Consider the following 16741-nt stretch of genomic DNA (forward strand, 5'->3'; position numbering starts at 1 on the left):
CTTGGGTTCATGCGTTTGAGCCCGGCACAGGGCTCTGTGCTGACAGTGCGAGCTTGCTTGGATTCTCTGTCTCTCTCTCTCTCTTTGCCCCTTCTCTGCTTGCATTCTCAATAAATAAACATTAAAAAAAAAAAAAAAAAAAAAGACCTATAGCAAAATTTTAAGCTATACTGACGGGGTTACCAGAAAATAGAAACTGCTATTATCTTGCACTGATAGGAGTATAATGACCAAAGTGGGGACTGGAAACCTGAACTGGTTAAACCACATCTTAACGGCAGTGTTCAGTCCAGAAAACCATGGACTCCTCTCCAGAGAAGGTGAGCAGACTAGTGCCATAGAAAAAAATGGTACACAAACTTGCAATCTTTAGCCTGGCAAATACAAGTATTTTTAGTGAACATTCATGCAGTAGACTGTATATTTCCAAAGGGCAAAAACATGGATCACTGAATGGAACCCACAGTGAAGCACATTTTAACTCAACAGAAGAAAGATTTTTCTAATAAGAAAGCTTTTGGATAGCGGCATGGGTTGGCCTTTTAAAGCAGTGAGCTGCCCATCAACTTAAAAGATTAGCAGAAGACTTTATGACAAAACACTCTGGATTTTGTAAAGACACTCGCAGTGCTGGGGATGTGTGTAGGAGGAAGAAATGGATTGTGGTGGTTTTTGTGGGACTGAGTGACCTCTAAATTTTCTTGCATCTCAAAAAATTCCTTTTGACTCTAGGCACAAAAACAGCAAGTCAATTTGAGGCAGGAAAATATGGTTGTAGTTTAATTTACTTAAAAGATTGTGGGTTTTTTTCGGATTACTAAAGTAAAAACAGAATGTTTTGATGTGGAAATACACATGAAGACATTTATCTTCATGTTTTATTTATACATGTGTGTGAATATATATATACACATGTATATATTTATATGTGTGGTATGGGCAGGTAATAGCCTACTTAATATTATACCATGAAGAGTCTCTCTTACTGGATCTATAATATCCACTGTGGATGTGCCATAATTTATTTAACCATCTAGTTGTTACTGAACATAAACTACCTCTTTATTTTTATAAATGCAATGAACACCCTTGTATATATAATTTTTTCTATAGCTTTGACAAAGATTCTTGACATATTCTTACATAGTTTTCCAGAATTTTGCTATTATATTCAAAGTTTGAATCTTAAGAGACAAGAAGGGGGAAAAGTACACAAGCAGGATTTACAGGAAGCCACACAAAACATAATTTCTGCCCCCAGAGTGTTTCCCATTGAAGGCAGACACACTGTGGTGGTAAACTTGGCCTTTACAGTGTTTCTCTTTCAATAACAAACTTTTAAGAGGACCATAGTTCCAAATAACCTGTGATTCCTCGCAGCCATTTAATGCCCAATAGCTATGAGCACAGAAAAACAGATTGGAATGCGTCTTCAGCACGTACACTTTTCTCAATTGATCAGACCCTCAAATCAAGATGCAACAGAACTGCGCTGAGATCCGATGAAAGCCAAACCAGACGTAGGTGAGCAGATGCAGATGCTGAGGTACAGAGATGTCTCTTGGAATTCTTGTAGCTTATGGGGCTCTTGATCACCTGCTACTTCACTAAAAACCAATGAAATGACAGTCCTCCGAGCAAACAAGCCCATTATCAAAGAACGGAGGTCTCATACTTGCCAAGCGGAGAAGTATGAACAGTGGTATTAGTGTGACTTCCTATTTCTGTAAAACAATCCAGACTCCAAACAAAACGCTCCAAGTTTAGCAATTCCCCCTGCACTGAAAGCTAGTCAAGGCTGGCTTTTCCTTTCTTCCATAATCCCTCCCCCTCACCAAAAAAGCAGACTGCCTTGTGTTACTGATAGTATACCCAAATCTTCAATAGTCTAAATCTCCTCTTAAAACATGTAGAGATAAATATTCTATGAATTCAATCTTGAGAAAAGGACTCCAGTGCCTCTGTCCCATTCAATCTAGACTGCTAACCCTCTTGATCTTCCTTTCCTCTGCTCCCCAGTTTCAGGTCTTCTTTTCAGGTTTATACTCAGTGTTGACAGCACATATCCTCCAAGACAGTAACTGAATGAACCACTCCACTGCTTCTAGCTTTCACTGTTGTTCTTGAGAAGTCTGAAGTCAGATGATTTTTCTCAGACTTTGTCTCCCCCTCTCTTTGGAAGCTGTTGGATCCGTCCTTTACGGCCAGGCATTCTGACTACGGCCTTGTGCCCTGGTGCGGGTCTATTTCCATCCACTGTACTGGAACCTTGATGGCTGCTTTCAATCTGCAAACTCCTGTCCTTCGGTTTTGGGATTTTTTTTTGAACTACCTTGTATTCATATTTTGGTTTTTAAACAAACTTTAAAAACCTCAAGTATAACACACATACATAACATGCACGTATCTCATGCATCTATTTCGACAAATATTTCTAAGTCCATACCGCCCACTGGCCCCAGATGCTGATGAGAAGCTGCAGGCCTGCTGGCATTTCCTGGTTGCTGCAGCACGGGGAACGGGGGAGGAAATGGCCATTTTGCTGGGGAACCTCACGTAGCAGTATCTCTAGTTTTCCTTCTGCAGGCAAATCTATTTTCCCGGAAAGGAACCCTCCAATCTCCTGTCTACTAGGTTTAGCTCCGCCTGGCATCCCTGCAAGTCTGCAGCCTCCAGAATCTGACCTCTTCACACAAGATGTCTCCGGTTTCATTTGTGGTAAAGATGAGATGAGGCAGGGGTGGAATTTGGGGTCTAGCTACTCCTTCTATAAACTTACTTAAAAATTGTACAGTTTTCAATCCGACCATGCACGCTAGAGTCCTGGGTCTTTCCCAAGTTCTGGAGCACTCACCAGTTTGCTTCCAATTAAATTCTCCAGATGCAGGTACTTAGCTTTCTGTTTTCCTTCTTCTAAAAAGCTGCTGACATCTCGTGTGCTGTTGATTTCTCATTCTTTTTGTCCTTGTCCTTTGCACCTTCTCTAGCCTCTATAGTCATTTCAATGGCTTTCATGAGAGAGTGGAGGATAAATCAAGGGTTCACTCTGCCAAGCTAACAGAAGCGCCTCCTTTGTTACCTGTAGGCATCTTCAAAGGATCAGATACAGGCTTTCTTTTCTCTTTATCCTCCAAATCTTCCTGCACTTGTATTCTGAGCTCCATATCTATATTTGCAAATGCCTTTTGGGAACATATGTCAAAAGTAACTCATTATCCTTTCTGAAAATCTATTTCTTCTTGCAACTTGGTGTCAGAATCCTTACAGTTACCCACACTGAAAACTGAAATGTTATCTCTTACTCTTCCATCTTTCTGAACCTCCCTATGTCTGTGAGATACTAGCACTTGTCAATTATTCCCTCTAGAGTGCTTGTATCTCTTCCTTTGTATTTCACTGTCTGCCTTATAGCTATTTCTCGAATACTAATTCATCCTACTCTACCCTTTGCCTTCAAGTCTGGTTTAAATGCCACCACTTCCATGAAGTCTTCCTTTATGCTTTCTACATAAAGTAAACTCTTCCTCCTCTGAAGACTGCTCACTTTATTAATATTTCTCTTATACACTTAACTATATTTAAGATTTTTTGCCAATCTGCATGTTTTATTTCCTCTGTAGAATGTAAGAGTTTTAAGGAAAGAGGCTTTGAAGGAATCTATCTCAGACCTTACTCATTACATAGTTTTTATTACACCATCAGTATGAATGCTACAGAAATGAACATACTGGTAACTACCGAAGGAAACAAAAGCAACAGAGGACACAGCATCTTACCTTCTGGAGAAAAATTTCTAGCTGTAGCTATAGTCCAAGTATATGTAAAAGGTAAACTAGCCCTCTACTAGGTCAAGAACACAGGATTTTACATCTAACTCTGCCACTGCCAAGCCAATCAGTTGCCATCTCTGGTAGCTAAAACACATGGATTACTGCCCTTTAATGAATGGATAATAAATATGAACCACTTGATAGAATATACAGTCTTCAGTTAACAGTTACTCAGTTTCTGACAAAAGCCTGTTGAAATTAATTGGTATTTGAGAAAAATCTATGAAGTCATACTAATCTTCATTCTCCTATAGAGGTTTAAGCTCTATCTTAATAGTAAGAAAAATATAAACCTACAAGTACATTAGTCTTCACAAAAATGTCTTGATTCAAATGCATTCTATATTATGCCATCAGCTTTGATAAAGAATAAGCCACATGAAGAGTTCTGTCTTCTACAAACGTCACTGTTGGAAGATATCTGTCATTATGTACTAGGTTGAATCATATAAAACTGCCAGGATTCCACTGTTTTGTTTTGTTTTTACTTTTAAAAAGGGCATTTTTATGTTGTTCATCTAATAGCTCAGTATTTAATAAAAAGCTATCAAATCAGGTCATCTTAAAATTTGGCAGTAAGAAAAAATCTGTCTCATCTGTCAAAGTCATACATTCTCCCAACTCACAAAGATGAAAATGACACTGAGCAAGATGCTTCCTTTTTGCTACCAGGAGGCTCAGTGGTTACGCAGTACTCAACTGTGATAATTTTATAGCCTAGACTTTGTCATAATTACCTGAATGATTGTTCTTGTCTTACCCTTTTCACTTTAATTTGTCCAAAAATGTGTATGTGTTTTTCTGAAAGTGAGTATTGTGGCAATTACATATATATGTATATGTAACTGGTTACCTAGAGTGCTGTGCTGAGACGGATTCTTCCTGAACTTGGCAGTGGAATGTACCAAGGTCAGCTGGTAATATTCCATACACATACTGGAATAGAGAGGCAGCATGCCACATATTTGCAGCCCAATCCCATGTACTAATTGAGACACTGAAGAGGAATTTGAGAATTATGAAAGCCAATCTGCAAGAGGTAAGATCTGAGCTCAATCTAGAAATAAGAGAGGGGCACTAATTGATAGAAATGGTAAAGGCCTTCCCATCAAAGCCAATAAAATACAAACTAGACAATGGAATGCAAAGGAATATATACGTATGTGTATATATATATATGGCTACAAGTTAGGTTGATTTAAGGATAGAATCTATAGTAAAAGAAATGAAAAATGAAGCTAGAGATGAAGGAATCACTGTAGCATTTGAGGAGGAGAGTGACACGAAGAAAATGGGTTACATATGTTGAAAATCAAGTAATTTCTTTTTAAGACTGGAAGAAGCCTCAAAATAAGCATTTTACCCCTATTACAATAACAGTTCATTGAGCAAGATGCTAGTAACACTGAGGCAAAGACTGTTGATGAAAGAACACTAACCCAGTTTGAGTTAGCACTCCACAGATCACTTATCACTTACAAAAAGAGAAAAGATTCTTTATATGACCTTCTAATCAAATCTAACCTTATGACCAAACTTAGAAGCACCAATAACGGCTAACCTGCTATCATGTGTCTCTTCATAGGATGCAATATGCACACATCATATATATAATATTCATGCCAAAAACATGTTAACCCAAATCTGATCAAGAGAAAACAATCATAACTATCTAAACTGAGGGACATTCTCCAGAGCAACTAGCTTGAATACTTATGTCAAGGTCATAAAAGACAGAAGCCAAACAGAACTTTGCTCCAAGTTAAAGAAAACTAAAAGATGTGACAATCAAATGCAACAAATGATCCTTTACTGGATCCTGGACTGGGGTTAAAAATAAATAGTTGTAGAGGTGCGTTGGTGGCTCAGTCAGTTAAATGTCCAACTCTTGATTGGTGGCTCAGTCAGTTAAATGTCCAACTCTTGATTTTGGCTCAGGTCATGATCTCACAAGCTGTTAGCACAGAACCTGCTTGGGATTCTCTCTCTCCCTCTCTCTCTGCCCCTCCCCCACTCTCACACATGCTCTTTCTCAAAGTAAATAAATAAACTTTAATAAAGACAAATAAATAGCTGTGAGTACATTATCAGAACAACTGAGAAATCTGAAAATGGACCACATTATCACACAGCAGTGTTGTATGAATGTTAAGGTTCACACATGTGGTAATCATACTGCGATGACGCAGAATCGTTCCCTTTTCTGGCAAACTCTTGTGTTAGGTAAGTATCAGAATGCTGGAGAGGAACTCTCAAATTACACTGCAAATAAATTAATTTTCAAAAATAAATAGAACCGTGAATGTGTATATGGACACATTCATACACGGGGGCAGAGGAATATGGCAAAAATTCCCAACAGGTAAATCTAGGTAAAGGACACATGAGTAGTCACTGTGCCATCCTTACAATTCTCCTGGTCTAAACAATAAATAATAAGAGGTCTTAAAGAATCTGAGCTAAATTCCGCAGTTTATGGATATGAAAACTGAAAGCAAGGAAATTTTATTGTGACACGCTCTGCAGCTTACAGCAAATGTGTTAACTCCAGCTGCCATGGTTCCACCTTCCCACCCAGTGCGCTCTTTCACACGGTCCCAGCCTAACCACGGAGGGTAGATCCAACACAGAGCCACCAGAGGCCGGGGACTAGCTATGGAAGAGACGTTCTAAACCATCAGCAGCAATAAGGGTTTGGGTTACAATCAGTCACAGGTATGGAAAGGAGGGGGCAAAATAAAGAAACGATGTAACAGGAATCATAAAGCCTTAATGATATATTAGAGAACAAAGAAGTAACTTCATAATGTATATGCTGAAAAGATGGGAAAATAAAGAGTACTGGGATAATAAAGGAAAACCCGGAAGAAGATGGCCACTTGAGATAAGAAACAGTCAGAGACGGGTACGTTTCAATTATAATGTCCCCATTCAAGAGCTCGTAGACTAGAGTGCACAATCCAGGAGGCCAGGGACTTTTGTCCTTTCTGGCTACTGATACATCCACAATTAATCTGAACAATGCCTGGAAACAAACTTGTTTTTGAACAATGAAGTGACAGCCTACGAGGCACTCAGGTACAGACAGACAGGAGACAGAAAGAGGAAATTTAAGACAGGGTATCAAAAGAGATTTACTTGTAGATCCTTAGGGAAGTGGACACATTTAAGGTCTCCACCTTCTCCCAGGTCAGTTTATAGAGCGCTGCCTGGAGTTCTGAGTCCAAGCCCAAATAACAGTGCTCTTTCGTTCCCATTGTTCCTTTTATGTGCATCTTTACAGGAACCCTTACAGAGAGGAGGGATGACTGTGATCATAGGGCCTCTAGTACCATCAAAACTCCATGATTATTCTTAACAGATTTCATTGGCGGGAGCAGGGAGTCCAGGTGCGGTCCCAGGGCGCAGGACCAGCAGGAGCTGGGAGTTGGACAGAAATGCAGATTCTTAGGTTCTGCGCGAGATCTCCCAAACCAGCAACTGTGCAGTGCTGGCCCAGTTACTTAGGGTTTCAGGAGTCTTCTGGGCGATTCTACTGCTCCTCACAGAGCCCAGGACAAAACGGAGGTACTAAACTCTTATTGGACAAAATATCTACCTCAGAGTTTAAGTCATTCTTCTTGAGATGCAGCTAAAAATCTAAGCCCCAATTCCATAAAAAGACATTGGTAATAAAGTCTGGCGTCACAGACCACCAGCCATAATTCCCCCCGCAGTGACCATGCGGTGACACCTGCCAACAATAAAGAGAGAATGTGGAGAGGCATCTACTCACTTCAGCGTCTCCGCGAGAAAGAAGCTCTGCTGTACGTCGTCGTGGGTCGGCGTCGAGGAGTACACGTCCTTCACCCCGGAGAACCCGCCACTCACGCGGCAATACTTCTCAATAGCCTGGGGAAGAGACCAGACCAGGGAATCGATTCCACGGAACTAAGTTTTGAGGACAAGTGAAGGAACCACAGTCAAAGGTTCACAAAGATCTATGTGAGAATCTGACAGGTTAAGAATAAGGTTTATTGCTGAATGGAAATACTCTCGCGATGGAAAATTTAACGGAAGTATATGTTTCCTGTGGAACTTCTCCCTCTCCAAAACTCTTTAATCTTTTAAAAACACCTTATTATTTTCGTAACTGAGGAAAGTCAAAATTTAGGCTATTCACACTGAATTAGAGACCTGTCTGATTGCATATAAAAACCTCATTTATTCTAACAAATCAAGGTTGGTTGGTTTGAATTAAAAACTTTGAAGGAAACTTTTTCACTTCTAAGGATAAAGAGCCCAAAACATGCTTTAAGAGAGAGCTGTGCTCTCCACAGTAATAAGCGATGCGGTGGTACCGACTGCAGACATACTATGTGACAGACACTGAATTATAACCCTAGGAGTTAGGCATTACAGATGCTACCAAGTGGCAGGAAGTAGACGCCCACATGCCTATTACAGTAATAATTACAATTTTAAGAGCTAACCATGAGGAAATATTTGCTACACGCCAAGGTTCTTCGAAGAGCTTCACATGTATTAACACTGAAATCTCCAGCAACCCATGAGGTTGTTGTAGTCGGCTCCACTAGATGGGAAAACTGAGGCAAAGAGTGAGTTGCTTCACTGTTTATTGTTAACCACTGTGCTTTATTGTCCAACTCAGAGCCGAAACTCTTAATTTCTCTCTCTTCTTGCATCTTTTGAACATGTCTAAATAAAATATACTCAATCACATGGAATCCATTCAAAACCCTGTTTTTCTTAAAGTTTATGTTGAGAGGGGGAAACCCCATTCAAAACCCTGTTTTCTTAACAAGTTTATTTATTTTGAGAGAGCAAGCGAGAGAGCACACACAAGTGTGAGGAGGGGGGCAGAGAGAGAGGGGGAGAGAGAGAATCCAAGTAGGCTCTGTGCCGTCACAGGACTCGATCTTACGAACCGTGAGATCATGACCTGAGCCGAAATCAAGAGTCAGACGCTTAACCGACTGAGCCCCCCTGGACACCCCTCAAAACCCTGTCTTTAATCTAAAGCAACCAAATATCCTGCTTATGCAGGTGTGCATCATACTCTGAAATTAAGCCATTCATGAGAAACTGGATTATACATGGTTTTCTTTCTCTAACTAACCCTGAGATCTAACTAACCCTGAGATACTGTCTAATGAAGGTAAAGTTACTTAATCATTACTGCCGTGGCTTTTTTTCCCTAGTTTTACTAATTTTTTTTTCTTCTTCTGGTCTTCCTCCTTTCTGATGAAAAGCTAATTAACACTGAAAGTCTTTATTTAATCAAGCTGTTCATTTTTATACAATTCCATTTTGATGATAGCTGGGTTTTAAAAGTCTTCTTATGGAGGAGTTCGGCGCTCTCCTCCATCTAAATATTTTAAACGTACTTTCAATTCAAGAGTTTTTAGATGCAACGTTCTGCGCCACAGTCATGTATCTTTACCACCAGAAAGCTATCAGAGCAGTTTAGGGAACCTGAGAAAGTAGCAGGGAGGGAGGACTCATCTTGAAGCCATTTAGAGTCACTTCTTGAAGGCAAGTTTTCATGCAACTATATTCAAGTTTGGAAGCTTGAAGATGTGAGTGGAATAGCTAAAGTTACAGAGGATACCATTCTTTGGTCTCTCGGCCTGTCTTCCCTTGACCTTCTTCACACCCAGCAGGGTGGCCAGTGACAGGGAAGCAACTTCCATTTAAGATGTGATTCCCTCCTCTTTTGTCTTTGTCTGTCCCCCTTTTCCTCATCATGGCATACTTCTGAAACTTGAATTTAAAGTGTAATTATTTCAGTTCTTGTTCTCTGTTTTTGGAGTATGTGTGTCTACCTAGACTATAAAAACAAAATTCTACTCCTATAAATCAAGCCAGATTTGGGTTAAAGCCTGAGCTCATGGAACCTCTTCTTAACAGAAAGAGTAGGGCCGTAGTTAGGAAGGTGCACAGGAATAGAGGCCCTTAGGGAAAGGAGAGGTTATTCTACAGGGTTTCTCACTGAGCGGACATGTTTCTTCCACCTGCCCCCGCTCCCCACCCCATTACTGCCCCATGATTCAGACAGATCTTTCTTTTTCCTCTGAATAAGCATCATTAAACATTAGGAGACATTCAAGTCAGACTTACTGCAGGGTTACTTTACTTATTTCTTGTACAAAAAATATTGCTTACTGTACATAAGTGTTAGTAAGCCATTGCTATCAACACAAGTGTGTGTGTGGGTGTGTCCTAGTCTTGAACCACTGTGGCAGCAGTGTGGTTGTCTTCCCAACTGTGGCGGGACTCCATACAGAGAATTCCACTAGCAATTACGTTCCCAACTCTGGAACCAAGAGGCCAGAGAAAAGCAGCATCAACAAATGTGGCATCACTTCCTGTTCGACATAACCACCTTGTCTCCATTAATATCCTTTTCGTTAAGCTCCACAAGGACTATCCAGGTGTGAAGGACAAATGACGCAGGTGCTCTCACTGTGGTTCAAGTCATTATCACACTGTTCCTCGAGCACCGGCCACGGTCTCCCAAATCCAGCCATTCGCAGCTTGTAATCAGAGCCTTTGCCTGGTTACTTCCCACTAAAAAGCCTTCAGTGGCCCCCTTCCCTTTGAAAAACGTTCAACAGTCCCAGAACAGACCCTTCCAGCCAGTCAGTCTTGGTAGGCAGGGCCTGGTGAGGAAAACCCAGATCTGGCAGGCTGGTTCGACAGTCAGAGGACTTCCTACCTCCACCTCCTGTGTGAGGAATGCTTATGCAGTAACTGGGAGAGGGGTCTGTTTGGGAGTGCATGTGTGGGTGTTCTTCCTGAAGAAAGTACACGTCCCTCCATCTGGCCTGTAGGGCCGTCTATGCAATGGCTCCAAACCTCACTCCCTCTGGTGGCCGCTGCGAAACCTTCTTTTCACATAAACTGGCCTACATTCTGCCCTAAAACCTACCTTGCACATTCTTACCCAAGCAAGTTGCTAACGCTATTTCTCTCACCTACAATGTCATAGGCGAGGCTGCGTATTCATCATAATTAGTGCTATTTATCCTAATTAGTATAGCTCAGACAATAAACCCTCCTTCACTCCTGGGATAAACTACACTTTCATGAGAAGACTAATATTTTTTTTCTTTCTCTCCAGGTACTGATAGCCACAGTGTTCTCTGAAAGGCTAGTATTTTTTAAGAATAAACCACTTGCTTCCTTTACTTACTAACCATTAAAATTTCCTCCTGAATAAATGGACTTTCAACCTAGAAAAATTTTAACAACTCCCCAATTCTTCATTTGGTGGTCCACTACAGAAAGTACTTGGAACACAAGCTGACATGAACAGAGGGCCATCTACCCAGGCTGAGAGTCTGGGCAGTTTTACGATGATATTTTTTTCCCCCAGAGGTTAAGCATTAATTGGCAAGTATAGAAACTACACAATCATACTGAAACCCATAATGTCTTTCAAATGACATTTTATAGTTATTCAAGAAGAGTAATAGTGAACACCAGGAGCAAAATCGATTTAATCAGGAACTGAACTGGATTCTAAGGTTCACTTCTACTGCTTAAGAAACTTCGAAATCGAGCAACAGACTGTTTCCAGCACATAAGTGACAGTCACACTACAGCTACTGAACACGAGGTGACACGGACAGCACGATGGGAAAGCCCGACTTAACGCTCCAGCACGTGAAATGAAAATTGGCGTATTTACCAGTGCTGCTTCCCAGCCCCACTGCCTGTATCTTGGATCGTGCGTGAATCGCCATAGATACCAATAGGTTTCAATTACTTCTGGACGGAGGATGTAATACTTTTCAGCCTGCCGGACCGCCACAGCCTCTACCGCACCGTCAAACTTGAATGACTCAGGACCCAGCTTTAATGCTGTAACGTGACAAAAGAGAGAAATGAGCACAATAAACCATTGGTGTTTGTTCGCCAGGGATTCTTTCTCCCCTGAAAACACGGGGTATAATGTACAGTTATTTTCATTCTGCTTTATTTTTATTCTTGCTGTTTGGCAAAATCGGTGACTTTAAAAGTTCCACATTTGGTTTTCTTAGAATAGACTTAGAAATATTCCTATTATCCTGACACGAAGTATTTCTCATACAGAACGTTCATCGGCATACTGCTAAATCTAACTATTCTGACAGAAGCCCAGTAATCCTCTGGAAAGAAATTCGAGGCTAGACATAAGCACATTACATAATCTGTTTTGTTGCAAAATAAAATGAGACGGATAACTGCACTGTGCAGAACTATTTTTTTAAAAGTCAAGACAATTTAAAAATCCTTTTAATATAACACACATATAAGAAAGCATTGTAGAGCTCAGATCTTGAATTAGACTTAGATGCAGGTTACATACTCTTCTTTTTCAAGTATCCAATAGTACACAAAGTGCAATGTATTTTAAAACTTAAACCAGTTTTAAAAATAAACTCTTTTATCCTATAACCTCTGTATATATAGCAAGAAAGAGATTCAAATTGCTAATCACCAAGAATTTCATCAGTGGTGCTCATATTTCAGTTCAAATAAAATAGGGCCATTACGCATATATCTCAACACTACATACTATTCTGTGAATGATATGAGTTCCATTCGGGCTGGAATACAGCACTACATGGAAGCCTTTTTCATAGCCTCTTTCAAATCTCACCTAGCACCTAACTGGCCAATATAACACCATCTTCCGTTGGGATCTTGGAGTCACACACAGTTACCACTCTCAGCTGTCATTCTTCTTTCCCTTTATTGGTGGCAAACAGTTTCAAGGTCTCTCGTCTCTTTCAAACAATGCTGGACATGTTTACACTTTCTCAGAAGAGTACAGGTAAAAGAAGAATGATAATGCTGGCGGACCATGAACAGAATCATGCTACAGCTGCTGTCCTGACACGTGTCACTGTGGCAAGATCTCAGCATTACAAGGGAGACGACATAAGCTCTAAATAATCACATACAAACGTGAAAAAAAATAAGGTCTTTCTCACCACCCACCACTCCCAAGAGAAAACACAAAACTGAAAAACACTGTACCAATGGTAGATAACTGTACTGAAAGCAAAACATGTGATCCAGAAGAATGTACTGCTATGTCTTAGAGAACTAAAGTAGAACTCGAGCACAGGACTTCAGCCTGAGGGTCAGGAGCTCTATGTCTGGCTGGCTCTGAGAGAAGAAGACAGCATGGTCTCTGAGAAGCCTCTGAAGTTGCAAACCTTTGTGTGTGTGCAAATAAAGCTTTGACCAGCTCCTCAGTGGGATCTGAGATTAGGATTAACCACCAAATCATCAATATTTTTTGTCAGAGAACTTCTATCCAGCTATTGACAAGGTCAGCATATGATCAAATGTGATTTGGCATTTTAATAAATGCTTTTAAAATGACTATAAAAGTCAAACATCCTAAGCACTGGAATGATGCCAATCTAATAAAAAAGTACCGGAAGTCATTTGATCTGAAATTCTTAGGTCTTTCCTTTCCCAAAGACTGGGTGCTAAGAACTGATCATATGGAATTTTTAAATGTTAATCTTAAGGGTAACTTTAAATTAGATAACTTCTGTAAGGAGAATATCGCCTGAATTTGAGGTAGAAACTGGCTGTACGGACTAATATTTTTAACTTCTCACTAAAAATTATGTCTCAATTATTGGTCACTCATAACTTCATGAATAAAACACGCCAGAAAGATAACATACCTGTTTTGTGAGGGTTGGTAAGTAAAAATATATAAGCCTAAATCATATACATATTACATCCATCAGGCTGATCAAATCACTGTTTTTCATGTTTCTAGGGTCATTTCTTAGGTGCTCTTTTGTTTACGAAATGCAAAAGATAATTTCCTAACAATCTGTCTTGTGTTTAATTTCTATTTTCTACCTTAAATTTCCCATTTATATTTGATATTTCATTTCTGATAAAAAATGGAGTTGAAACCATAAATAATTAAGTACCTGGGTACAAAAAGAACTCTAAGAGGGTGCAAAAATCATCTAATGTAGGCAAAGGAAAGAGACCAGCACAAAAATTTTTAAAAAATGGAAGTAAAATATCAAATGTGACAAAGGTCAATAGTGAGACAATATAAAGTACATTTAAAGAAGGCATAGATTAGTTTGCAAGTCATACGATTTTTCCAGATATGTAGAATCCATAGAGATCTTGGGAAAAATAAGCATATTCAGGTCAACCAAAGATAAAAAAGCATGAGGAATATTCTGGGACAGGCAATTTGACTATAGTTTGAGAAGGTTAATAATAAGGGAAGAACTTAAACTATTTCCCTCCATTAATTTCCTTTTAAGGAAAAGAATAGTTGGAGAAACTCTTAAAGTATGTCTAAAACTCCATGTCCAGTGGGTTTCTTTTCCACCGGATATGTTAGATGTATCTAAACATTAAAATTTCTCCCCAAACGAGACAGTACATGATCTAGGGAACACCTTACTCAACCTCCATAAGAAGTTAAATAATAGTCATTTTATTGATGTTCAATAATTTTTTTTAAAATCTAGAAACCTAGATAAAGAAAGAATAGTATGATATTTTGGAAGTCTACCATCTTATTTGGCACCAATTCTGCATTATACCTCAGAATAAGCTGTAACAATGTCAGCTTCTGTGGAGATACAATAATGTCTGCAACCACGCTAAGCAGCACTCAGTTTCCTGTACAGACTGAGCAAGGCTTCCTACAAACCTGTCTAAATTATTAGGCGGCTATGCTCATCAACAAGACAGAATACGCGATTACCAAACTCTGGATTAACGTTAATTCTAATTCCAACCAACAAATGAAAGTGAAATTCCAAAGTAATTATTGTATGAATGTAGCTGAAATACCTACTAAGAAGTGAACAGGTATTTTTAAACAAGGTGGCCAAAAATTATAGCACAGTTATGGCAAAACACAGAAGGAAGATATAATAACCAAGTGGGAAGGAAGCAACACTAGAACTGTACCTTTTAACTGAAGGATCTAACCTGAGATTAAAGATAAGTAAAAACTGTAAAAGACCTGGAAATACAGGACACAAACAAAGAGTAATCTTTCTGGGCATACCATGGCAAAGAGGGTCACAGGGTCCCTGACTCGCAACATGAGAATGACAATCAGAACAAGGGACAGCAACGACCGGAGACTGGATTGCTTAAAATCTCTAATCTCACAAGAACATTCTGAGGAAGACAGGACAGGTGTTATTATCCCCATTTTTTGCAGATGGAGCACCTGAGACTTGGGCAGGTTAAAATACCTGCCTAACTAAGGTTCATAGATAATAAACAGCAGCACATGGGACTTTTGAATGCTAGGCCACATTTTCTCTCTAGGATATCACATTATTTCAAATCAGCACCAGCAATGTTATTACAAAATTGACACAATCTGGTGTTCTATGGATTTATCAAAGGCAAGGGATAGTCTTACTCACAATTCTACCTGTAAGCACCTAGCATAATGCCTAGCACATAATAGGAGCACCATGTTTAATGGAGTGAGTGATTAATAATTATAGCACATCACATTTTTTACATTTGCTGTATGAAATCCTACTATTTTATATCTATTATTTGATTTGTGGTCAAAATCTGCAAAACAAGTCTTATTATCATGGGTCTTGGTACAGACACTGAATATCCACAGTGGTCCTCAATGTTTTACTAATTTCAGCTGTATTTTAGATATATATTTGATACGCTGTATCATTAACACAGTATAATTTAGCTTCTATTTATAACCTGGATCACCAACTTTCTATGTACTACATACCAACACTAAAGCAACCTTAAAATAACTTCTACTTCAATATCCTTTTGACTTAGTTGTATTTTGTCAAGAAATGGAATCCTTGACTTAGTGAGGGAACTGAATGGTCAATTTCACCATTAAGTTCAATTCCTCATTATATAGAAACAACCTGATAGACTTATAAACTAAAATAAAACTAGGATAAATTTTAAGCCAGTCATATCTGCGTCATGGTACCTGATGGCACAGTAACCTTAAAATGGAAATTCAGATATTTAATAAAAGCAATTCAATTTTTGAAATCACAAATAGAAATTACTAGTTTTTACTTTTTCTGGGAACTCATTATCCATTATTTCATATAGAAACACATTTTTAAAACCAGAAAAAAATTCTGGAAGGTCTACTTCAGTATTTCTCAATCCTTTTTCAGACTTTTTAAAAAAAACCTAATTGTTGGGGCGCCTGGGTGGCTCAGTCAGTTAAACGTCTGACTTTGGTTCAGGTCATGATCTCATGGCTTATGGATTCGAGCCCCACATCGGGCTCTGTGCTGACAACTCAGAGCCTGGAGCCTGCTTTGGATTCTGTGTCTCCCTCTCTCTGGCCCTCCCCTGCTCTCTCTCTCTCAAAAATAAACATTAAAAACAATTTTTAATGAAAAAATAAATAACCTAATTGCCTTCTCTCTCCATGAAATTTTAATAAATATACACTGTTTATCTACCTATGACTGTATGTATATATCTATTCTTTACCAAAAAATAGTTGTTGTTGTTTTTTTTTACCCCCAAGAACGAATTTTTTTCACCACTGAGAATCAACTCGTTTTTCAGGTAAGGACACTGAAGCCCCAAAATATTACATATTTGCCTAAAGCAACACAGAGGATCTTTTTAGTTAAAGGCACAATCAACTCAAAAACTACTGGTGAATTGACTAAGACACTACTAGTTACCTAGATATCAATTTTACATTCAAATAACCACTATTATCTTTTGGTTATCCTTATTTTCACAAGAGAACAGACAAGCCAGTAACTAAATCAGGGTTTGTGTTTCTGAAATAACCTGTCTTACAGAAGCTGAAATGATGGCTAAAATGGATTCCTACTATACTACATAATGTCATCCCATTCATCCCCTCCGGCCCTGCTTCTTGTTAG

General features: G+C 39.1%; 1 protein-coding gene across 3 annotated transcripts in view; it reads right to left on the minus strand.

Annotated features, from left to right (window-relative positions):
* MAN1A2 (mannosidase alpha class 1A member 2) overlaps positions 1-16741 on the minus strand; it is a 174281-nt gene that overhangs the window by 21640 nt on the left and 135900 nt on the right. For all 3 annotated transcript variants that reach the window (XM_039242727.1, XM_039242725.1, XM_039242726.1), the window contains 2 exons: positions 11524-11696; positions 7606-7721 (listed from right to left, as the gene is read on the minus strand). In XM_039242727.1, the coding sequence (XP_039098658.1) occupies positions 7606-7721; positions 11524-11696 (289 nt within the window). The remainder of the gene's footprint in view (positions 1-7605; positions 7722-11523; positions 11697-16741) is intronic.

The sequence above is a fragment of the Hyaena hyaena genome, unplaced genomic scaffold, assembly GCF_003009895.1.
Source record: "Hyaena hyaena isolate Hyena2069 unplaced genomic scaffold, ASM300989v1 scaffold_217, whole genome shotgun sequence".
Classification (NCBI taxonomy): Eukaryota; Metazoa; Chordata; class Mammalia; order Carnivora; family Hyaenidae; genus Hyaena; species Hyaena hyaena.